Source organism: Ursus maritimus, unplaced genomic scaffold (assembly GCF_017311325.1).
Source record: "Ursus maritimus isolate PB19 unplaced genomic scaffold, ASM1731132v1 scaffold_12, whole genome shotgun sequence".
Taxonomy (NCBI): Eukaryota; Metazoa; Chordata; class Mammalia; order Carnivora; family Ursidae; genus Ursus; species Ursus maritimus.
This window is the reverse complement of record NW_024423564.1, coordinates 43,093,564-43,118,700: the sequence shown is the minus strand read 5'-3', so window position 1 is coordinate 43,118,700 and position 25,137 is coordinate 43,093,564. Positions and strand designations below refer to the sequence as shown.

Sequence of the window (25,137 nt, the reverse complement as noted above, 5' to 3'; positions counted from 1 at the left end):
TATTCTTCTGACAGTCTGTAATGAGAATGGGATGTGGTTTAAAAAATTAAGCCATTCTTAGTGCAGTCTCAAGATTGCAATCTCATGGTCTCTCTCAGATGCTATATGCTCTGGTGATACATCATTGAAAAGTGTCAGTTTAACAAAGAATGTGTCTCAGCTCTTGCTGGGAGAGTGGTCCGCATTTGCTTTGTTTCACCACAGCCCAACCCATAAAAACAATGAGGTAGAATCAATTGTGTTTTTTTAAAACACACATACACACAATCAAAACTGAAAAAAAAGAAAATAAAACCAAATAAAAAACATCCTAGCAGTTTTATCTTAGTCAAAGCTTACAAGTAAAATATTGTACTTTATTGCTCTTTCTTTATACGAATGCCTAGATTTATTTTTATAAAACATAAGAGTGATAGCTTAATTTAGGAATTCAGAATCTACTACCAATTTATCCACAAGCAATGTAGCCAATTAAATTCACCATGAAGAGCTGCATAGACATCCTCTGCACAGTGGCCATGTTACATTATGAGCTGGGGCTGGTGACAGATGAGATGGTTTGTAGCCTTGTAATTTGCAGTAACTCAATGCAATCTTTTACTTGGTATTCATACTCCCAAAAAACCTCAAAAGGAACTATGACTTCTGGTCAAACAGAACAGAAAATACACAATGTTTTTGGTATCCAGTTCTCTCGATTCAGACTAAAAGGGATCAGTGGATGATAATAATTACAGCAACAGCAGCAAACACTTATTGAGAACCAACGATGTGCCAGATGCTCTCTGTACACTAGCTCCTTTAATTCTAACAATAACCTGTGGTTTAGGTTCTATTAGGATAAGATATATGCTCAACATCACACGCTAGTAAGAGGGACGTCAAGACTTAAGTGCATGGGGGCGCCTGGGTGGCGCAGTCGTTAAGTGTCTGCCTTTGGCTCAGGGCGTGATCCCGGTGTTCTGGGATCGAGCCCCACATCAGGCTCCTCCGCTGGGAGCCTGCTTCTTCCTCTCCCACTCCCCCTGCTTGTGTTCCCTCTCTCGCTGGCTGTCTCTCTCTCTCTTCAAATAAATAAAAATAAAATCTTTAAAAAAAAAAAAAGACTTAAGTGCATGGCTCCTTATCCCCAAAGCCCATGCTTATCGCCATTACATGTGTCCTCATTGTTTCATCTTACATGGACAAAAATTAAAACTCACAGAGGCAAATTAGCTTAATTAGGATCTCTCACAGAGTTAAAAGCAAAGCCAAACTGGAAATTAGGTCCCCAAATTTCCTTGTTAAGGGCATTTCTTAATTGTCATATTGTTTCAGTTTATAGAAGCCCCTTCCCAAATGTTCTGAAAAAAAGATAAGACTATGAGCTACATATGCTACCAGATCTCAGTAATTTACCTAATTATGTCATAATTTAATATTAAACTAAACATAGTCATCCTACAGTGTTTCTTGGTGACTAGGCTTTATGCTCTGTCCTAAAGACATAATAATGAGCAAGATATTAATTGGCATTAATCCATAATCCTTATTTATTTGTACAATAAATGTTTACTGAGTCGTCTATACCATGACCTGTATTATCTCCAGTGAAATCATATTTTGAACTACCTCATTTATTGATTCATTTGGTGCATATCAGTTGGGTGCCTACTAATTTCCTGTCATCATGCTAAGCACAGGAGATACAATGGTGAAAGATACAGTTCCTGAGATCAAGGAGCTTGTGATCTATTTACAGAGGCAAGAGAATAAATAGGCAATCCAGTATAATGTAATATATGCTATTGCAGTACCAGGTGCTGTGGGAGTACATAGGACAGGCACCCAGAGACAGTTCATTAAGCTAAGACCTAAGGGACACTAGATGTAACGTAGGAAAAGAGGGTATGAAAGAGCATTTCAGGAAAAAGGGATCACCTCTCTGAATTTGCGACTGACATAAAAAGCAGGGACTTTCCAGTCCAGTAATTCATCTCTTTAATAATTACTCATCCGTTTACCAAATTTTAGTAAAAAGCCTAACACTTTATGTTTTTCTTAGCTTATTATCAAGCATTTACATGGAATGTTCGGTACATTTGATCACATGAATAAGTGAATGAAGGTTATCACATGTTCTGAATGCCTGTTGACGATCTCTAGTCATATCCTTTTTTTCTTGATAAAGTATTAATAAACAATAAGGAACTTGAATCCACAAATCAATACCATGGTTATATGAACTTTTGAGGCTGACTTACAAAATCTTGTTTAAGTCTCATTCAGGATAATGAGAGTGGAAAAAATCTATGCTCTAGAATTGTGCAGTCCACTATGGAAGCTACTAGACACACATGGCTATTTAAATTTAAATTTATATTAACTGAAACTGAAGCAAAAATTCAGTTATTCAGTCACACCTTTTTAGTGCTTAATAGCCACATTTTAAGTGCTTAATAGGCGTGTGCTACCATGTTGAACATTGCCGAACATTTCCCTCATTGTAAAAAGTTCTATGAGACAGTCCTACTCTAAAATCTAGATTACAAGTTTCACTATATCATTGGTAATTGTCACAGGGCTGAAGAAATGGTAGGTGCTCAATAAATAGTTATTGATATTTTTAAATTTAGGCTTATTCTCTTTTAATACCAAAGTTTCACTTGTAAAAGTAGAAACCAATATGTACATACATCATTTAATATATTTTATGTAGCAATCAAGGTAAAAAATTTGATTAATGGGCTGACAGTCTCTTTCCTGAATCTGGAATACCAGAAAATTTCCCAGCTGTTGGTGTAGCATGGCCACTTAGGCAAGACTGACAAAGTAATCTCAAAGGTGACAAATCTCAATTCCATGACCCCTCATGTTGCATTGCCCACTTTCTGGCGGAGGTGGTAATGAGTAGTATCACTGCCAAGAATGCACAAAGCAAAAGGGAGAAGGAGATGCCAAGGCCTTGCAGAATCTACTTTGAATAATGAAGAATTAAATATCATTCATCTTAAACTGATTTTCTAGACACAGTGCCAAGAAGCAAACAAGTAACTTTATAGACTTGATATCAGAGTCTAAAAAGGTTTCAGAGGAGACATTTGGCACCTGCATCTGAGTTTAACTCACTTTATGAATAGTCCCTCCCCACCCATTAGGATATGTATAATTAGCTTAAATGTGTTCACTACGCTGGCTTATGTGCTTATCACTGCACCAGCTCAACAATATCCAAATGGTCATAAGGTGAAAAAGTAGAGTTTGAAGATCTATGATCATTAAGCATTAGTTAATTTGTTTGCTTATTTATTTACCTCATTCCAAAAAGAATTAAAAGTAGTCAAGAGTAGCCAATGGGAGAAACCTAACACACCTAGTTTTTTGTGACACAAAAGATACATTTTTAAGTCATGTTAAGTTTGCTAACTACGTTTTGACGGTCTATTATTTCTTTGTTTTCTTAGTGTCAGCAACTATAACTGTTGTTGATGGTGGCTAGAAACCGTTGGCAAATGTAGCAATGCAAATATTCTAAAATGGCATTGAAAACAAAAGCAGAAATGGAATTCCTGACTCTGCCCTCAACCTGGAACCATTGTGCAATTAGAACTGCTCTTGCAAGGAAATATCAAAATACCAGGCAGGCAAAGAAAACGAATTTAAAATTTTAAATACAAATAACCAATAAATATTTGGGAAAATATTAAGCCTCACTATTCATCAAAGAACAAAATTTAAACAACAAGAAATGAGCTGATATATTTACCTCTCATATTAGCAAAAGCTTTCATAAAATGAGAAAGCCTAATACTGGTGCAGGTGTAATGAAAAATCTCTCACACATTGGCGACTGAGAGTATGAGTTAGTCCAATACTTTAGAAAAACAGCTTATCAGTATGTATCAAATGTCTTCAGTTATGTCCTTTGACATGTTCATCTCAGCCCTCAAATATCATAGTATGTGAAACTGGGAAAGCCATATTGAAGAAGATATACTTTGGAGTTTATGCCCAAATTTGAACAACCTAAAATTGAGGAATGATTAAGTAAATCATACAGAATATAGAGTCACTAAAAGTGTGTTAACCTCAACTTTTAATAACTTGGGAAAATGTTGATATTTAGAGGAAAAATATAACATAATCATATATTGGATTGGGCATGAGCTCAATGTTAGAAACAATATATAAGAAATACTCAAAATATTTTAACAATTGTCTTTTCTGAATAAGATTTTATTCTAATTATGTTTCTAAAATTCTACAGAAAACAGGTATAAATGTTACATTTGTCAAAGTTAGATCATAATTCTGACTTGATCCATAAAGCAAAATGTTGATTAAGTTACATTACATATAATTTCACTAAATTAGTAGATCTATAAACAGAAGTGAATTGGAGCAAACTTAGTGTAGGAGAGGCAGTAGTTATGTAGGTCATATCACAAAAGTTATTAAGGTACAAACAGATGTTGATGACATCACAACCTAGAAGATAGGAAGTCAACATCCTGGGACTTCAGCCTCCCACTGATGCAGAGCAATTTTTCTGAGGACTAAGAAGAGCTTCAGGTGTTGTTTACAAAGTATTTTCAACGTGAAGTGGTTGAAGAGAGCATGGAATCTGGAACGAGAGGCTATACCAATCACTAATTATATTTAATTTTTTCACAAATTAAAAACTTGTTACACACACACATACACAGAGAGAGAGAGAAATACCTACTTTGAATGATTGTTAGGAGGTTTGAAAAAGCTTATGTATGTATCTACCATGTTGCCCGATACAAAATATGTTCAATAAAAGTAGCTATGAATTTGGTTTCCAAGAGAGTGACAGAAGTCACTGGCTGCAGAACAGGGAAACATACAACAGTCAGGAATCTACAGCGAAGTTCCAAGAATCACAACACCATAATCAGGAGTTTGAGACGAGCAATATTCAGAAATCCAAGCAGACAGGTAACACTAAGGAGATCAGTCAAGGGGTGGTATTAGCTAAAATGATGGGTTTGAAGTATCTAACAAAGTTTAGCAAATAATAACTACTTTATTAATATTAAATCTTAAAATCCCAATATTCTTGTAACCAGTCAAGGTATTTAAGCTTAAAAAATAGTCTATTTTGCCCAAGTGATAGAGGTGCTTTCCGAACTGCAGAGTTCAGTGGCACCCCATGTTTTGCTAAGTACAGTATAAGCTCTTTGGCCTGGGATTTACAACATTGTACAGTCTGGTCCAATTTGCCTTTCAGTCCTTACTTCCTATAACATCACGTGTATACCCTGTACTTCAGACACACACACCAAACTGGTTGCTATTTGTATGTTCTTTTGTATGCTTCTTTGATCCTGTTTATGTTCCCTCGGCTCACAATTTGTTGAATGAACAACTGAATGAATGGTCAATTATAAAGATAAACTTATAGTATCAAATTATCCAACATTTTGTTGAAGCATTAAAAAAAAAAAAACCCAGCATAGAGCTATCTTTGAATCTCTGCTAATGTTGCACAGATTGATTTTTGATGACTTTTTGTTGTCTGTTCATATGTTTCTTGAAGTAACTATGTGAATTGTCGGAACTGACATGATCATTTGGTCCATAGCGGCTGCTGCAGCTGACATGGCTTACCACCATATCAGACCTCCCATTGGCTATTCCATCCCCAAGCCCATATCGTCTCTGCTGATGCGAGGGTGGAATGCATGTCCTGAAGTGAGTAATTTTTATTTCCTCTTAGAAAATGTGTTATGGTCAAAATCTGTCACAAATAGTGTAACTCCAAAGTCTACTTTCAGTGTGTATTTTAAGACTGTCAAGGCAGGAAGACTGATTTGCCTTCTGCTCTTTAGTCTCTAATTGCCTCAAGAAGTCTGAGTATCTCATATTTCTTTGCCGCGGCTCTCTGATTTTGAAATGTTTCTCATAACTGATTAGCAAAAGAGAGACCAGGGTGTGACAGATGACTCACAGTCTCATCTCAGCTGCAATTTTATTAACTACGCTTGAACCATACTTAGTCATTTTCTGAAGAAAGAAGTTTGGCACAAGATGGATTTGTGTTGGCTTTTCACTATGAGGCAGGCCTTGAGGCGAAGGCCCCATGACAAGTGGTCTTTAGTAGCACTGGCTCAAGCAGGAGGCCTAAGGCCTAGTCCTAGCCCTTCCCTAAATCTTTAAGTGGTTATGTGATAAAGTGGTTGAGAGCACTGATGGAAGGATCGATGCTATGAAAGGAGTAAGTAAAGGGGGGTATGTAAACAGTGAAAAAAAATTTAAATATGATCATAGACCTAAGAATATTAAGAGTTACACTCATATGATCCCAGAATGAAATCTCAGACCTCTTGTCTACAGGAAAGGACTCTTCTTATCTGTGCCAGGCATTTTGATGTCTACTTTGTTCTCAGAGAATGACAAAGGAGGAAATTCCACAACTTCTCTCCTGATAACATGGTTTAGTACAAGGTCTAAGACTCTCCCTGCCAGCATGTCTTGTCGTCTGTTGAAATCCTTGTGTTCTGACATCAGTCCACATTGATTCTTCTGCTCTGAGTAGAGGGAATTAGTTCACATTAATTCACAAAAGTGTAACTGTTGTTAACCCAGGAAGTACCTCACCAAAGGAGAAATAGAATAAGGCCCAGTCCAGATCTGGAGCAGAAAAAGCAAAGTTCCCCACTTCTTTTTTCTAAAGGCAAAACCCAAACCAAGTCATCACCCAATCCTCCAAATGTACATGGAGACTCTTAAGAAGAAAAATAAAGATTATTAAGGCACGTGGACTGAGTAGTCTCAAAAGAAATAACCTCTTCTCCTGACCATCCCATTCGATAGATTACGTATTTATTGGTGTTGAATCTTCTCTCACTACCAGAAAGCAGGGACTTTTTTGTTTTGTTTGTTTGCTGCTATAACCCCAGCACCTAGAACCATACCTAATAAATGTTCAAAAATATTTGTTGAGTAAATGAACGAGTACCACTATTGCTTATCAAAGCCTCCAACCCCTCGTCTGAATTTCAGTGTCCAAAAATATTTTGTCTTAAAAATTATGACTTAAAATAGTTTGGAAAAAGCTTTCCTTATTTTTCAGTATGAACCTCAGGCATATTTTCTAGGAATAAGTGTATCAAAAAAGCTAATCTGGAATTTCCTTCTTTCTTTGGTGTGTATAACATAAAGTATAGCACCAAAAACAGTTGAGGAAATCCCTTTTGCTTTTATTAATGGACGCTTCGTGATTTGGAAGTTTCCATTTGGAGACAAAAGCAAGTTATTAGCAACTTCTAAAAGCACCTCTTGGGGGTAGAATGGATGTCACAAATAACAGGTTAGGAAATAAGAGAAACAGGTTAGGGCCAAAGGACGGTACATTTAAAGTTTTAAAAAAATACTAAGAGCCCCAAAATCAAGTGGTTAGTGGGAAAGTTTTTGTTTGTTTGTTTTTTAAAGATTTTATTTATTTATTTGACAGAGAGAGACAGCGAGAGGGAACACAGGCAGGGGGAGTGGGAGAGGAAGAAGCAGGCTCCCAGGGGAGGAGCCTGATGCGGGGCTCGATCCCAGAACGCGGGGATCACGCCCTGAGCCGAAGGCAGACGATTAACGACTGAGCCACCCAGGCACCCCCGGTTAGTGGGAAAGTTTTATTGCTAGGTGGCAAAACCAATCAGCCCAGGGCCTGGGCTCTGAGAATGCAGTTCAGGGAGAAGGATGGGGGAAAAGCATAGCAGGAAGCAAAGTCTCTGACTAGCCAGCCATATCTGGGCTTGCCAGTCAGGTGGGCCCTGGCTTAGCTGTGGTTTCCATCTCAGCATTATGAAGTTGAGCTGCTGGATGTGACGTGCCCGCGACATCATCACAGTGCCCAGTAAGGTCTTCACTGTGTGAGTAGGCTCAGTGGTGAAGAAAAGGGAAACAATGGGCTAGTTTTCATTCTTTCCTTCGACAATGATTTATTGAGTCTCTACTATACACAGCCCCAGGAACAAGTGCTGGGGATTCAGTGGAGATGTGCTCTCCATGGAGCCTCAGTAAGGCCTAGTAGCCAAACGGGGATTAATTGAGTAAACACATGATTTTATAGTTACAAACCAAAATGAGGAAAACAAGATTAGATGAGAATGCGTACTAAAGGAATTGGCCAGTGAAGGACAGATAGCGTAGGTCAGGAAAGGCTTCCTGGAAGAAGTGACACTTGAACTGAGATCACAAGCATAATTAGGAGTTGCTGAATAAAGGGGGTTGGTGAGAGAGAAAAACAGTCCAAGCAAAGAGAAGTTGTGTAAATTCACTGAGAGAAAGGACACAAGGGAAGGACTTATTAGTTATGAGAACATTGTAGCCACTGAGGGATTAGATCTCTACACCATCATTTGAAACAAGTTCATCTTTAGATCTGAGACACCAACACCATGCTCTCCCGGTCCTTGCTTTCTAGGTTATCAACTTCACTACTCATTCCTTCTTTCATATTTGTCTTTGCCTCACTCCTTGAATGTGAACCACATTATTATCTCCTATATATGTCTTCTTAGTCGAGACCTACAAAGATAGAAGAGGACAGTGAGAACAGCGGCCTATAGGAAATGGAAAATGCTGGTTGGAAAACAGTGAGAGGTGGAAAAAGTCCTGTTAGATCAGATTTTGGAAAGCTTTGGAAACCAGGATAGGGAAGTTGGATATGAGATTCCAGGCAATTGTGTTTTTGTCTCTAAAGCAGTGCAGAAGTATGATGAAAGTAATTTTTTTTTTGGAAAATTCATGTGAATTTGGTATGAAAAGATTTGATAACTTAAAGAATTATACGTGGTTCCTATAGTGAGACAGGCACTGAGTTATCTTCTAGTGTGATTGGGATAGTCGAGCATTGTTTCTTAATGTGCGGGCTGCATATTACATACTCCAGTTTACCCGGGAATATTTCTCAAGACAAAGATTCTGAGGCCCCATTCTACTGCATCAAAATGTCTAGGATGGAGCCTGGGACTTTGCATTTAGCAAGCACGTCAGGCGATCTGTGCCCAGCAAAGGCAGAGAGCTAGTGGGCTGAAACAGAAACCAAAGACACTGAAGTCAGAGAGCATTCCAGCTGGGCTGCTATTGCATTAATCCAGTTGATTACAACACAAAGACTACAATGGTTACCATGGGGATTCAGGAGCAAGGGTAAACTTGAGAACTACTTCAAAGGAAACAACGTCCTAAGAAGGTGAAATTCTGGATATACGAAATGGAAAAGAGGCAGTAGCCCAGGAGAGCTGTCATCCCTGCCTTCTGAGAATCAGCTAGTGACCAGAGTACTCCCAAGGCCGTTAGGTATCAGGGGTATTGTTGGCAGTGAGAGAACAAAGCCAAGCAGTCTGCCGTAAGGCAAAGGTGCTTTAAAAAAAAGAAAGAAAAAAAAAAGCATAGAAAAGAAAAAATAAAGATTGCTACCAAGAGTTAAAAAAAAAAAAAAAACCAACCTGGTCTACAAAACTAAGGGAACTGTCAATTAGAATAAAGTTATTGTGCAAGAAGTTGGCATAGATGCTCTTCTCACCTTAAAGGCGCTTAACCAAATGAAGTGGGATCAGGGGAGGCAGACAGATGGCATAGGAGCTAAGCTCAGGCAGAGAGGCTGAACAAAAATAGAGGGGAGAGGAGTTGGAGTTAAAAGCAAGGAAATTTTGAATCCAGGGAGAAAACAGAAAGAAGAGAGGGAATAAGGTTAGGGAGTTTCAAAATAAGAAAGTTACATCATTTGCTGGCAATTCTGAATAGGAAAGAAAACAGAAGATAGGCGGGGTGGGGCGTGTAAGCAATATTTACATTGTTCTATAGTCTTTTAGGCTGTACAATATTGCCGAATGTAGATATAAAGATCCTGTTATATAAAAATATATTAGAATCTACATAAATATATAAAATATGTAAAAATATATTAGATACAGAGGAAGAGAAAGTACTACCTTTTTTCCCACGAGGAAATGTAAAATATAATATTCTATACCATGAAGGTATGCTTTCGATGTTTTACTGGGATATCAAAAATAAAATTGAGTATACCTCTATCTTTCCAATAAGTGTGGCTTTGAATGAGAGATGCTTATTCTACTACCGCTTTTAAATCTCATATTTTTAAGGACATTTAATTCCTGTGCACAAGGAGGAGTACTCACACCAAACAATAGTGACATGCTAAACTTAAGAGATCAAACCTTGAAAGCTTACATACTAACAGGTTATTTAGTTTTCAAAATCTTAAGTTAATAACAATTGGCAATAAAGCTTGTTAAAATTCCCTTTGTTCAGGATCCATTGTGTTGATCTTAAAGCCCCATTTGTTCTTCTAAAATGATTGAAGCCGAGATCCCCACCTAGTGGATTTAGAGGATTTTACAGGATTTACAGAAAGCCTACAACCCCTGGAAATCCTTAATTCTTTTCTCTTAGAGAAATAACAGGTCCTAAAAAAATCCACTTAAGATCTAGGATAATTGTCAGCACAACAGTTGCAAATGGTTGAAATATACCAATATGCATATCAGCTAGACTACAGTTAACAAACAAAGCTCAATTTTTATTTTCATACCATAATTAGGAAAACAGATCAGGCACAAATATGAATATATAATCATCTGTGTAGAAAGCAATATTGTAATACCACTAATTGAGATGTGTATAGTAATTTCCATAAAATAAACATCAAGTGTAAATCTGTTCAAGTACTTTTTTCTTATTTAATCTTTCATTTGCTTAAGGCTTTTTTTTTTTTTTAATGTTTGCTTTCTTTTCCAGAACTAGGCAAAACTTTTCTTTCCCATTTTTCCATTCCTCAGAGAAGCAAACTCGGTTAATTGTGTCAAACATAACTTGTGGCTCCATCTTTGATTTTTGCATTATATCCAGCCATGTACTTTTATTTCATTGATAACATAGAGTTACTGCGGAATTTTCCACCAAAATAATGCATTTGGAATGCTTGCAAAGACTAGGGGGTGTTTGTGTGTCCTTTTGAAGAAAGCGAAAATAGAAAATGATTATTAGTTGAGTTCTGCCTCTAAAGGTGATGCATTAGCAGAATCAACAGATGGTGGGTACTGTGTAGGTTTTGGAGCGGAGTTTTCAGCTTCATTTGTTCTTCTAGGAATTAGAGGCACCTTATTTTTTGTCTCAAAACTAATGTCGTTTAACTCAGATGAAGAGGAGAGCCCTTGGTGCGTCTCCACTGTCACTGCACCTCCTTTATGTGCACTGTTACCTGCATCTGGTTGAATGTTTTGAACTTCTCCTAAATCTTGCATATTACAGTTAATTCGAAGATCTATTTCGCTACACGAAGGTCTATTTTCAGCTTCAGGGGGACACGTGATACTCAAATCCTTAGCTGTAATAGTAGCCTCAGCAGAGCTTGAATCATACAACATATGTTTTTCACTTTTTCCATTCTCCCAAGTTTGCTGCATTTCTTTTCTGCTGCCTTTTAAGGTCATCTGTGCGGTCCTGATTAATGTACTAGAATCTGCCTTGTTTTCATCCAGCATTTTCTTCGCTTCTTTCCCTAATATTTTTATCCGTAGTGTTTCATTGCCATCATCTCTGGGCAATGCATTTGTGCCATCAATTTCTTTTTTGCTGCTGTTGGTTAGATTCCAAATGGCTTGAGTACTAAGAGAAGTACTGATTTCTTTGGGAGTCTCTGTTCTATTTCGATAAGAAATAGAATCTGTCTTCATCAATGTTAGGTCGCCTGTGGCTTGTGTCTCAGAGGAAATGAGAGAGGAATCCTCAGTTTCTGTTTGAGGAAGTTTTATTCCTACATCATTTCCCTCATCCATGATACAACCTTCCACAATTTGACATGGTATTTTCCATTCGGTCATTAACATTTTTTCCTCATTTCCAAGTTGTTCATGACTTGAGTGTTGCTCTACATGTTTCAAAGTTTCATTTTGATTTAAAGTATGTTCCTTATAGGGGTCAGTCTTGTGGACACCTGCAAGTTGTGTTTGATTCCCCAGGAACGAAGAAAACTGATTTGGCTCAACTGTCTTTGATTTGTCCTGCTCCATGCGCTCAGTGGGCTCTGTTGCCTCTTGGTCAGTAGACCCCCTGGAAATGCTGGGTGGTAAAACATCACTTTCTGTATTTTCCCAAGTAGCTGGTAAATACCTATGCACTTCCAATGCAAGGAGAGTTGCACCTTCAGTTTGCTCAGTTGAAAACTGAGAGCTTGAATGCCTTTGATCAGCTAGGATGGGTGTGGGCAGAGGCAGTGTTGATGAATTGCTATCAGGAATGAGGCCATTAGGGTGACATTTGCCTTCCCCGGAGCTCTGGGTGACTACAGGTAAGTCATTAGCACTGAAGAGAGGAGTCTTTTTAGTGTTTTCTTGGTAATATGGGGTCTGCTTTGGAGCATGTTTGAGAGGCATACTCTCTGACGTGAGTTTAACATAGTTGCTACTCTCTGGCTGTTGGGGAAAATCTGCAGAGGACACAAGGTTTATATTGGCTTCTTTCTGAGAAGCTTTAGGTAATTTATTCGGCAGTAACAATACTTGTTTGCATTTCTTTGGGAGTTCTGGCAAGGATTTTTCTGGATGGACTTTGACTTTCCTGAAAGGGTGTGAGTTTAATTTTATCCTTGAATTTTGTTTTTTAATTTTCCCTTTGAGGTCAGTTTGATTGGTTCTCTTCTTTTTCAGAATCTGTGGATCAGTAGGCCATTTTCCTCCTTTGTTTCCCTCCTGAGGATTGCCACGTTTTTTGAGATCCGAGGTGGTCAGGTGGCTACTTTGATTTTTCTGCTCTTTCCAGTGGGTTGATGTTTTAGATGACATCGCCAGACTATTTTTTTCTACTAAATCAGGATCACAGAAGCTAACCCTCTTAGGGGAATATGTTTTCTTGATTTTTGTTGATAACCTTGATAACTCCATGTTGTCCTCACTCATAAGGAATTTTTCTATCGCACTGTTAATTTGGATTTGCTCTTTCTTGGCTTTTGAATGTTCTTGACGATTTGGCTTCTTTTCTTTCACATAATCTTGAAATTGATCACAGGGCACATACTTACAGATAAGAGAATTGTTTGGCTGGAAATAGCTAGGCCTGCTCCATTTTAACAGTCCACAAGGATCATCATATTTTGATCTATGTTTTTGTAAGATCTTTTGTACACAATGTTCTTCAGGCTCACAAGGCTTGGATGATGAGCCTGTAATAAAATGTCTCTGCCTGTGAGGTTGTAAGCCATTGTCTTTTTTTTCTATTGGAGGCTGCCATGATTCATTTGTTAAATGCTTTTCAAGACTTTCTCTTGCCAACACTGAAGCGGATGTTGCATATCTTCTACTAAATGTGTCACCGTTGATATCTGCTGAACAATAAATGCAGAAATTTGGCACAGAGCAGAGTTTTATTACCCCAACCAAACAGATGCTTAGAAACCTTATGAAAGGTACCAAAATGATTCCTCTGATTATGGCAATTCTTGAATACTTCCTAATTTTTCACCGAACCCACAAAAGACTTTGGGCAGTTTAGTGCGTTTACAAAGCTGCTCTTTATGACCACATTCTGATCGGTTGTGATGCTGACTTAAAAGTTACAGAATTAGAAATACAAACATTCGTAGTTGCACATCTTTACATTAGTTGTTGGTTAGGTTAGCTTTAAATATAAATAATATCTAAGCTCTCTTCAAATGGCCATCACAATTTTTTTCTGCATTAGTTTCCCAGTTGGAACTAAATATTAGGAAGAACACAATACCATATTCGGTAGTGTTTAGGTTTCAAACACCAGATACCCTCAACAAAAAAAAGAAATACCTGTGATACTACTGGCTTCATCAAAGCAGAGACCATACCTGTTTTATTTACCATCACTTAATATAGTATTAATTAAATATTTGTTAAGTGAATGAGTATTTTGGAAGTGGCCTGGTCTGTATTGCAGGAAACTCTATCTGTGAATTTTAAATGGTACATGTTAATTTGATATTAATGATACCTGTTAAATAATACTAATGACAAAAATAATAGTAATATTTACCATTAATTAAGCATCTACTAAGAGCCAGGCACTGTGCTAAGTACTGTACCTGCATTATCTCATTTAATATTCACAAGAGATCTGATCGACTGGGCAGGTCCTGTTGTCCTATCCCTTTTACAGATGAGGAAAGATGCTTAGAGAGGTGAAATGCTTTCCCCCCATCACATGTCCACTAATGGTATGTACAGAACTTGACCCAGGTCTGTCAGACACTAAACCCTACCCTCTTAACCACAATGCATATTAAGTTTAAAATTACATCTTATCAATATACTTTCTCTTGTCTTCTGAAATTGTTTTATCCAGAGGAAGGAAGGAAGTATTTCTGTTCAGAGATAGGAAGACATGAGCTAAGCTTCACACTAGCATCTAACTCTTAAGATTTGCCTTCAACTTTCTGGGGGACCTTGGAGAAGCTACTTACTCAATGGGTATCAAGAGATAAGACTTAGATGGGAAATTTATGGTGGTATAAAATTATTCTGGGGAAAGAATTTTAGCTTTTATCAGATTCTAAGAGAGTTCTGTGACTCAAAGATAAATATTCAGAACTATTGGACTAGACCATCTCTAAATCTCCCCTACTCCTGAAATACTGTGATTCTGTGTTTCCAAGTTTGAAGACAAAATCTGAGTGACATTGACTCTTACTGACTTCTGTTCTAAAGTAGGTGTGGCCTTGGTTGTTTTCTTTCCCATACCTGTCCTCTCTATCTCCAGTACAATGCCTGGCATGTAGCAGACTTTCAAGTCTTTCTTAATAGTAAATGTATTGATTTGACAAACAAATGTGTTCTCTGTGTAAAACAAGGGACTGGGTTTTAAATGGTTGAGACAACATTCCCTTCAGTATAAGAATTTCCCACAGAAAAGTTAAGGCATTGGACAAAGCTAAACATCTGCCTGAGGTGTGACTCTATTGAAAGGGTAAGTGCTAATTTCTTTCTAAAATAAAGCCAGTCTGATCTGGTTTCTATGGCAGGTGTTTTTGTTTTGTTGTCTTTTTTTTCTTGGGTATTTCTCTCTTGAGTCAAATCATCAGTCCCCAGAAACTAGTAAGAACTGGAGTCTGGGGAATGCAATGGAATAAAGCCACATCCTGCCTTATGCCACACGTGAGATAACATACAGTTTCATTCTTTTCCAGTTGTCGCCATATCCATCTTAAGGGCCATATCCCCATGGTGAGAATTTCTTGGTGCAGTCTCTCCACCATTCATATTCTGAGAGAAAGCTCTGCTTATTGTAAACTAAATGAAATAAATGACAGGAACCTCTTTACAGAGAAGCTGTCAAAGTTTTCACTGCTGAGCCTGAAAGCATCACCTTACTATTCAGGAAGGAAAAGGAAGACATTTAATTCATTGCCTCCCTCTAAATATTGACATTGCCCATGTACAGTGGGTAGATGTCACGGCCAGATTCACTTGGCTCCCAACATGGGAACGATGAATTAAGTCCTGACTTTCCCTGGACTGGGAAGTTATCATCCCTGACAGCTCAGCAAGCAAAGTGTGTGTCTTGACATCATTCCTGAAATGAATCACTAGCATGAGAAGGCCCATTCTTCTAACATGTCATGCTCTGAGAAGGGTGCTTACTGCAGAATTGGCATTAGAGTTCGAAGGATGTTGGAATAGAAGCCGATACTCAGCCTCCCATAAATCTTAACAGCATATTGCTATTTAAATGCCTTCTTTTCTTTAAAAAAAAAAAAAAAAAAAACGTTAGGTGTTGGGTCACAAAATTCACTTTCCAGCAGGCATGAGATATACTTACTCTCAGCTTCTGAGGGTAGGGGAGTCCTCATCTACACCTTACCCCAAACACACACACACACACACACACACACACACGCACGCACACACACACACGCACACACATCTAGTATCTTTAGAAGGATAGACTGGTGATACGCAATGATTTTTATAGCATTCTACTGTAGAGAAAATTAAAGGAGATTATGTCTTTCAGAGGAATTTAAACAGAGTGGGATTTCCTAAAACAAGACAACTCACCTATTGTTCTTGTTACATGCTGTGGCAGAGTTTGAGGTTGGACTTCCCCAGGCTCATGATTCCTTAGCTTTTTAACTCTCTTTGGACAATATCTTGTAAGTAAGCCTGCTTCATTAAAAGCTTCCATATTCCCAGGAGGCTCTGCACGTCCTGACTGCAGCAATCTGCCACCAAAGCAGAAGAAAGTGCTGTCTGCCCCATGGTCTTTACCTTTCAGGTTTCTAAATGATCCGTCAAGGGCTGTGGACTCAGAGGCCAGTGCTGCTTGATGGCTGTTTTCCTGTAAAAGCGGCGTTTCCTTTCTAGACCCCACAATGGACGTGACCTTTATCTCGTTTTCCTGAGTTAAGTGGCAGTTACAGTATCCCTTAGCGTGGTAATTTCTTGCCTCATGAGTACACAGGGATTCATCGAAGGTTCTGCAACAAAGGTTTTCTGATGTGTGTTCATTTGCTTTGCCTTGTCGGAGTTTCCAGTTAAATACAACTAAACCTAGGCAAGTGAGACCAACAGCTCCTGTGACAAATAGAGAGACCATTAAAAGATAACATCAAAGGAAGAGACATATAAATCACCAAATGTGAAATCCACAAATATCAAGGTTAATGGCTTAAAGGGCATCAGAATGGGTGGGAATCCTATCACCATGTAGAAAAATATCAGTCCAGACAGAGGCTATTTAATCAACATTGTTCTGTTGGTTAATTTGGATCTCTCTTTGTAGCTATTAAAAATTATAAGAAAAATACCATCTGGAATGTCTTTGGTAGAAAAAAGGTCTTTTTTCTTTTTTCATGGACTGAGATTCATTCAAGATAAAATAATTCTTGCACTGAAATTCTTCTTCTGCCTATGGGAAACCAAATTTCCTATTTCTTAATCCCATAGTGAATAAAAATAGACTACATTTAGGACATACCCTGAAATTCCCATATACTATAACCTCCTCCTAAAGCCATACTTTCATCATCCCTAAAGATTCACCCCCTACCTCAGAAAAAGTCATTGACTTTCTATTAGCATAAAGGCCAAACTCCTGGGCATCCAAGACTCAGTGCAGTCTGGCCATAACCTCCCTCCTCTGCCTGATTTTTCATGTTTCATTATTCAAGCACTGTGTTTCAAACTCTGCAATCCATTAGTCTTAGGTGTGTCTAAGCTTTTGTGTGTGCCCTTCGTGACGCCAGCAGTGCTTTCTCCTATCTCTATTTATTTGAAATTTGGGGTTTTTTTTAATTTATTTATCCTTTAAAAACTAAATCAGTACCTCTAAATTTCTTGATACCTTTGCTGTTTTTTCCATCTTGCGAAGATCTCTCCCTTCTATGAACTCCCACAAAATAATGACTGACGTCTAATCTCAGACTGCCTGGCACTGCCCTTTCATGTTCTATGTATGTATAGCTTATCCTCTGAATAAAATTGTAAAGGGCAGTGTTACTCAAACTCACATGCAGAGACAAACCTATTTCTACTTCAGTTTCCCATCTTGACAAATGGCACGCTCAACCACCTAGATGTTCAAACCAAAGTCTCTTGAATTATACCCCAACTCCCTCTCAGTCACAGTCATTTCCTTTTTTCTTAGCCCTTATAACAGCATAAAATTGTTGTGCTCACTTTCTTGCTTGCTTGTTCACTGTCTGTCTTCCAGCGCTAGATAGAATTAAGCACGGAGAGGAAATGGACCTTTTCAGTCTTGTTCAACATTATAACTCCAGTACCCTCAACTTTGGCACAGGCACACCAGAAATGTTTATTGAATTCTTAAATAAACAGAAGGGATTCTGTTTATGAGTTCTAATAATGAAATGCACTGAGTGGTTTAATCTCACAAATCCCCAAAATGGTGATGAGGAAGACATGGAGTAAGTATCAACTAAGTTAGGAGCCCCATTTTTTAAGTCCAGCTCTGTCCATAAATTGCTGTGTGACCTTAGGCAAGTCAGTTCCCCTGGAGAACCCAGTTTCCTGACTCTGGAAATGAGGCCAGTGAAAGAGATGACATCAGCATTTTAGACTTTGTGATTGACTGCACCATGCCTGGTTCCCTCCACTGCAGACAACTTTAAGGAAAACATGATGGTATTTTTTGAACTTGAAAGAAAAGAGAGCGTGTCAGGCATGATTGCTTCATTTTTCTGTTAAAGATGAAGGTTAACCAAAGTGAACAGCAGTCTCTGGTTAAAAAAAACAAAAAACAAAAACAAAAAAACCCTCAACCTTTGGGTAGTTTACCATATCTTGAGGTCTTATGGGCCCCACTTTAGTTTTTTTGACAATGTATTTTTAGTGCTATCACATTTTGAAATAATTTAATTTCTATTAAAGACACAACATTTTTAAAAAGTAGTAGCAAAACTTAGATCAGACATTTTATTGCCTGGAGCTAGGGTAATCCCAAATTAGACTTTTGGCTTTAAAATTTTAAAAACATATAAAAATAATAAAATTTTAGAAACACTCTGTATGTCTTACAGGGAGTAAGAAAACTCAGGATTCAAAGCCTTGTTCTGACACTTTCCTTGGGCAAGTTTTTTAACCCCTCTGAGCCTTATTTTTCCTCCCCTATCAAACAGGGATGATTAATACCACTCAGTAATTAAATGAGATAATATATGTGGCATTTAAAATAGTCCTTTGATAATAGTAAGGTTCAGTGAATCGTCATTGTGGTTTATGGTTATGATTGCTACTGCTGTTGTTTTGGTTCAATATTGCCCTATTAGGGCAACACTCAGCTGTTGGGTGGGGGAGTCCAAAAAATAAAATCATTAAGAGAATACTTCGTACAACTGATGCAGTTACTAAGCCAAATAATAAAGGAAAGGAAGACCTAAATTTTCTTAAACACATGCATCAGCCATTGAAATGAAAGTAGGCATAATCTGATTATAGGGTAAAGTTACTCCTCTAATTGTGTCTAAATGGTGAGGAACCACTCACTCTCCTGCTGTTGGTGCTAGTATTATGTCTGCATCACATTACCACTAAGGTACGGTCACTTTCTATCAGTACAGAGAGCGAAAAGCAGCAAATGAAGCTTGTAGGCAGGCTGAACGTGCTATTAAGAAGATGGTTGAATTTTCATTGCCATGGGCATTGTTGCTATTTTTAAAAGTGTTCTAACAATCTTTCTGAGTTGGAAAAACAACAACAACAAAAAGCAAGTTTTATGATAAGTCCTTGTTGGAAATGTTACAGCTTCATGAAATCTTTCTCTTTTCATCAACCAATTCACAAAATAGGAGGTTTTAAGATGTTGGTGTTTGATGCCAAATAACCACTTATTAGTTTTAAATTCACTGAATATGATTATTTATATTCCCTGGAATTGTGATGATTTATCTGTAGCCAAAGGAGGAAGGGGAATCAGGGGTCAAATTATAGTTCTGTCTTTTCCCCAAAATCTACAGGTATAGATTATTAACTACATTTTGACCTCAGAAGAAGTAGACTTTTTTTTTTTAAGATTTTATTTATTTATTTGACAGAGACAGCCAGTGAGAGAGGGAACACAAGCAGGGGGAGTGGGAGAGGAAGAAGCAGGCTTCCAGCGGAGGAGCCTGATGTGGGGCTTGATCCCATAACGCCGGGATCACGCCCTGAGCCGAAGGCAGACACTTAACGACTGCGCTACCCAGGCACCCCCAGAAGGAGTAGACTCTTAATAGAATAAATTGTATAGTCAGAATTTTTTAAAGAAAAATATTTCCTAAAAACAGCACCTTTAACAATCACTCGATGAGAGATACATAATGATATTTTCACACATTATAACTTAATATGTGTATAATCATACTTATAACTTACCAGAATTTGTCCATGCATAATAAGCTTCCTATTATTTTGACCAAACCTTTGAATCTTCCAGAATTTATATCCATCTCTACACTAATATAAGTTTTTAGTAATTTTTTTTCTGAAAATAGATATAGAAAATACCTAGAAGATACTGAAAATTAGTCTCTTGCAATATTTCCAAAATGATGCCCTACCAAACACTAATTTAATGAAATCCTCTGTGAAAAAAAGAGTTACTTGTTAAATAAATTTAAGAAATTCTCCACATTGTTATCTTCCTGTTAAGGATTCATAACACTCATTAGAAACCAAAAGGCAATGAGAAAAATGCTGCAGTGAAGAAGCCTATTTCACTTTGTTTAATCCCGAGTTACTCAAATCTATTGGAACCCTACAACATGTTGTTTACGTGTGCATCTGTATATGGTTTTATTGGAATATCTATTAATTATTCCGTAGAACTAGCACTTGAGTTCTAGCATTCTAGTACATTTAAAGTAAAACTCCCTGCCCTATTGCTTTTGTCTTTTATGGTAAAGTATTTCTTAACACATATAATTACCGACATGGTTACACAGTTTTTAAAATAATTTATCTTTCTGAGAGGATTTAACTTCACTTCCAAGTGAATTTGATTACTGCCGATGGTAATTCCATTGTTTAGACCTGACGCTGGTCTCCATCTATTCTGATTTAAAGTGTAACTGTCAGGAGTTAAAAATCTGATGTTCAGGTTTCACTGGAAACCTGCTATGGAATAATTATTTATAGCACATATTCAAAATACATCAGTTCAGTCCTGGATGTCATTTGAAAGCCTCTGGTGTTCTAGCTTTGGGGCACACCCCCCCACCACACGCACACCTCATCACCATGGTTACCCACAAGCGCAAAGGATTTCACCATGCACTGCAAGCATAGGGGGAAAACACACATCCAGGCAGATAACTCAAGAAATCTCATGTATATTTGCTCTTTGACTAATGACACTAAGTATCATTTTATGGCAACAATAGCTGATGCATAGTTAAGAAATGTTTAACCTACCATAGAAAAATTAAAGAGTTGAAAATTATCTTCTCTTTAGTCGGTTTGGGGAAGTATGGGCCAAGTTTATGAATGAGTTGATAAACAGAAATCTTGCAAGAATTCAAAACCCCCAAATAGGAGGAAAGCAAGGCACAGGGAGGATAAATAACTTGCCCAAGGCCACGTAGCAAGTAAGAGGGGAGCCAGGATTCAAACCTGGGTAGCTAATTGCCGAGCTCATACACTGAATCACTGCGCTGTACAACCACCATAGAGCAGGACTCATGTGATTGGCACAACATCAACTCCGTGCACCTGGTTCAGCCCACTGATTCTTACTATGCCACAGAGGGGCACACGGGTGTGAGTACCTTGAGAAAAGAGATGAGGTCTCGTCACTTTTTAATCCCTATTTCTAGTGTTGTAATGAATGTCCCAGGGCTCCATGGCGAATGGATGATTGATAAAATGTAGATACTATTCCTCAACTACAGACAAGAAAACTGAAGTCTAAATGGCACGTGAACTGACCTAGGATTACGGTTGTTATTATACCAAGACTAGAGTTCTTGAATTCTGGTCCAAGACCCTTTCCTCTGTTGGACAGCTTCTCTGCAACAGGACATTCTTACACCCTGTGCCAGTCAGTCAACATCCTCCCACATCTACTGACAACCTCTCCCTTCCACAAGCCCTGGAAAACTTCCCCAAATTGCCTGGGAAAGGCATCATTTAATGTACTTTAGGAACATGGAGACAAGCTTGGCACACTTCTCCCTGGCATACCTGCAAAGCCAACGACAGTCAGCAGGGCCACATCCTGCCCTGGGAGGAGGGGACTCCCGTCCTTTAGAACCAGAGTGAAGTTGGAAACCTTGGAATCACAGCTGGTCTCGGACAGCTTTAGCACACTCTGTGCAGGGGCCACAGCCGCGGCAGATGGCTGACAACTGAGGTCCTTGGCATTCCTGAGCACGTGAGCAGAAGACTTAACATAGTTTCTTAAAAACCGGGCAAGGGGGTAAAGATCACAAGAGCAGCTCCACCGGTTCTTATCTAAGCTCAGAAGGATTAGCTGCTTCAGTGGAGTGAAAACATCTGGCATGTGGGCCAACCTATTTCGAGAAAGGTCCACTTCCTGTAGTTGAGGCAGGGGCTGGAAGGCATCTTTCCCGATGTAGGAAATAAAATTGTTAGATAAATCCAGATGCCTAAGACTGGGCAGCGTTGTGCCGCCGAAGGAACTGCCTGTCAGATTAGTGATCTGATTGCCATCCAGCTGGAGCCGGGTCAGGCCCTTGGTGTTCCGGAACCAGGACCCTTGCAAGCTGCGCAGAGCGTTATTGCTAAGCACCAGCACCCGCAGACCGTGAAGCTTGCTGAAGGTGCGATCAGTGAGCGAAGAGCTGGATATTTGGTTGTGCTCCAGCAACAATGTCCGCAACTTGGAGAGGCCATGCAGGGCGTCTTCCCGAACATCCTCGATGCCGTTTCTGCTCAAGGAGAGCAAGGCAAGATTAAACAAGAGGGACAGGTTTGTGTTCTCTATAGAGGAGAGGTTTCCATCAGTGACGATTAACACCCTCGTGGTCACAGGGGCTGCTATGGGGAAGAAAAGCACAGACTAGAAGCAAGATACACACAAGTGGGAGGGGAGTACAGTGGAGAGCAGAGATACTCAATGCCCTCTGAGCAATCTTATCACCTGGGTAAGAACAATAAACACAATGAAAATAATTCCCTGATTTCTCGGTTTAAGAGGAAGCTGGCTCTTTATCCGAATGATGGATTTTTATGTTCTTTGTTTCTATGACATGTTTATTTGAGAAACATAAACCCATCTGTTCCTTTCTATGTCAAAGTTAATTCACTGTTTGGAATTATCACCATCGATTTTTTTTTTTTTTTTTTTTTTTTTTTTTTTTTTTGCTAAGTGGCTCTTTAGGCTTCCTCTCTGTGAGGCCGTGTACTGACCGGCTCCAGCCCTGTGGGCCCAAGACAGACTCACCCTCGAGCCACACCTGTGTCTGAGCTTATAGCCAGTTTTCCACTAGCAGTGTTTATTTATGCTGTGAAGTCAGTCATCTTTTCTCTCAAACCTAAAGGTATAAGTTGGGTGGGAGGAGTGGGAAGGAGTGTTGGTTTCTGCTTTTTAGCTCCAGGCTAAAAGTTGGCAACTTGGTAAGGATCTATATTCTCTCCAGACAACCTGAGGATCTGTCAGTGGGGTTCTCATTATAGTCTGGCCCATCTTGGCCTCCTCTCTAATATCTGTTCCCTCCAATGAAGTACATCATGTGATGACAGGTGGTACTCAGGGCTTCCAACTGTTAAACCCCTTCACCATAATCACCTCAGAGCTATCACTGCTCTGTCATTAGAAATCAAAGCGTTTTAACTCAATAAAGATGTATTATAATCAGGAGTTATTGTAACACATCTTTATCATGCTAAAATTGTTTTGACTGCAAATGACAGTGTCATAAAGATGGAAGAGTCCATTGTCCCTGGGAGGTCTACAGGTGATATTAGAACAATCAGCCACGGGGGAAGCAAATCACAATTCCCTTATGAAATTCAGACGACACTGCTGAAACAAAGAGATTTTAAAAATGTAGAAAAAGGATTTTCATGGTGCCTTCTTTTGGAAGAATTGCTCCCATCTCTACAGTACAAACAAGCTTAAATCATGACGTGTTTTTTTCTGTATAGTATTTATCACTGATTATTTGAATTCTATTAATTCTGGCCAGTTTAGCATTTTGTTTCTCTCAATATTGTTTTTGATCTGGGTTAAGGGAGTTTTATTTTTATGGATCCCCAGTTCTCTAGGGATATGTTGACTCGAGGGAGCAGGCTATTGATCCTGTCAATTACTTCTTGCCTAGGAATAGACAGAAGCTGTACTCACAAGCCATCCATTTACTAGGCAGTGTTTATGAAGTTTAACTTCGTCAATGTGGCATTCTGTAAATGAGAAGGAAGATGCAAAGGTGCTGCGGTGTTTCTTACAGACATCAGCTATCTCTGATCAGAAAAAAAAAAAATGTGATGAGGTCAGGAAACCTCTTTGACTGTTTAAGTATTTTCAATACTAATTGGAAACAGTGTACAACCAACCAGCCTTGAAACTGTCTCTCTTCTGTCAAGGATGACGATAACGTCTATCTCTTAATTTTCATAGAGTCATAGGATTTTAGAAATGAAATCATCTTCTTTCACTCCATCTTAACTCAGATTTGTTTCTGAAAATTTTCCATTGGCAGAGCTTATAGCTTGTTTATCTCTTCTTGGATATCAGAATGTAAATCACATTCTCCTCAAATTTGTTAATAAGGTGTCTTATTAAATTGTTGACTTAAGCAAGCAATATGTAATGAATACAGGCAGTGTATCTTGTTAGCATTTCTACAGCTCATTTACCACCAATAAAAAAAGACTAGACTTTCAAAATTAGATGCACTTTGATAATAATCTGTTTTGCTAGTACATCACTTAATCTTACTAATGCTGAACAATCGCAGTTCAGGTTTCTGATTCATTGATATTTTTTTTCCAGGAAGTGACAGGGTTCAAAACTGCACAAAGTGTGGACAAAAATATAATTAAAGTGATTTATTTTTTTTCTTTTATTAAAAAAAAGTGTGTGGCTGCATGAAGTGGTAGTATTTCTTTTGTAATAGCAAAATACCTCAGTTACTTCTGAAGGTCTTAACATAGTTTTGGTTGAGACCACCAGAAACAGGAAAGTAGAATAATGTTATCAGTCTCTCATCCCTGTGAAAGGCTTGCTCTTTGAAAAGTTTACTTCTATCAGGCTGAGCCCAGAGAGCGCTCAGCACGATGAAAGCCATGGCAACAAATTTGCCAGATACCCTTAACACTGCTTTTTAGAGCTATTGGCTTTATTACCTACTATATAGGTTAGCTGGTGACAGAGGGTTACGTCTCTGGCGCACACCACACATGACGCAGGACAAGCTGCCACCAGCCGCAGCACCACGCCAAAGAGTATGAGCCATCCACCTGAAAGGAGAGGGCAAGGCACATCATGAGGTTGGCATTTATTTTCCATGATTTCAGTATGTTCAGCTCATGAGGCATTGGGGTGATTTCTGCTATTTAATGAGCACCTTGGGTTCTCACAAGATACAGATAAATAGCTAGAATTCTTAATTTGTATATAATTTAAACAAACTTCTAAAGCATTCGACTATGAATTTAGAGAGCTCATCCAGGGCACACCCATTAGAAT

General features: G+C 38.5%; 2 protein-coding genes across 2 annotated transcripts in view; one reads left to right on the top strand and one right to left on the bottom strand.

The window, feature by feature from the left end:
• Window positions 1–25,137, top strand: part of TNNI3K (TNNI3 interacting kinase) — a 277,662-nt gene that overhangs the window by 192,603 nt on the left and 59,922 nt on the right. The window contains exon 21 of the mRNA XM_040627127.1: window positions 5,588–5,697. Within this exon, the coding sequence (XP_040483061.1) occupies window positions 5,588–5,697 (110 nt within the window). The remainder of the gene's footprint in view (window positions 1–5,587; window positions 5,698–25,137) is intronic.
• On the bottom strand, window positions 10,756–24,957 carry LRRC53 (leucine rich repeat containing 53). The gene is made up of 4 exons (XM_040626705.1): window positions 24,795–24,957; window positions 21,669–22,484; window positions 16,050–16,565; window positions 10,756–13,348 (listed from the first exon to the last, which is right to left on the bottom strand). Exons 1-4 carry the CDS (start codon window positions 24,955–24,957, stop codon window positions 11,013–11,015), a joined length of 3,831 nt encoding a protein of 1,276 aa, XP_040482639.1. The 3' UTR covers window positions 10,756–11,012.

Bases quoted from the DNA above. Each gene is read 5' to 3' on its own strand.
- LRRC53 (XM_040626705.1), bottom strand. From the start codon at position 24,957: ATGGAAAATAAATGCCAACCTCATGATGTGCCTTGCCCTCTCCTTTCA. The intron at 22,485-24,794 runs GTAATAAAGCCA...TCTTCCCCATAG, and splicing joins CCAGCTAACCTATATAGTAG to CAGCCCCTGTGACCACGAGG. The intron at 13,349-16,049 runs GTGAGTTGTCTT...ATTGTTCAGCAG, and splicing joins GCATGTAACAAGAACAATAG to ATATCAACGGTGACACATTT.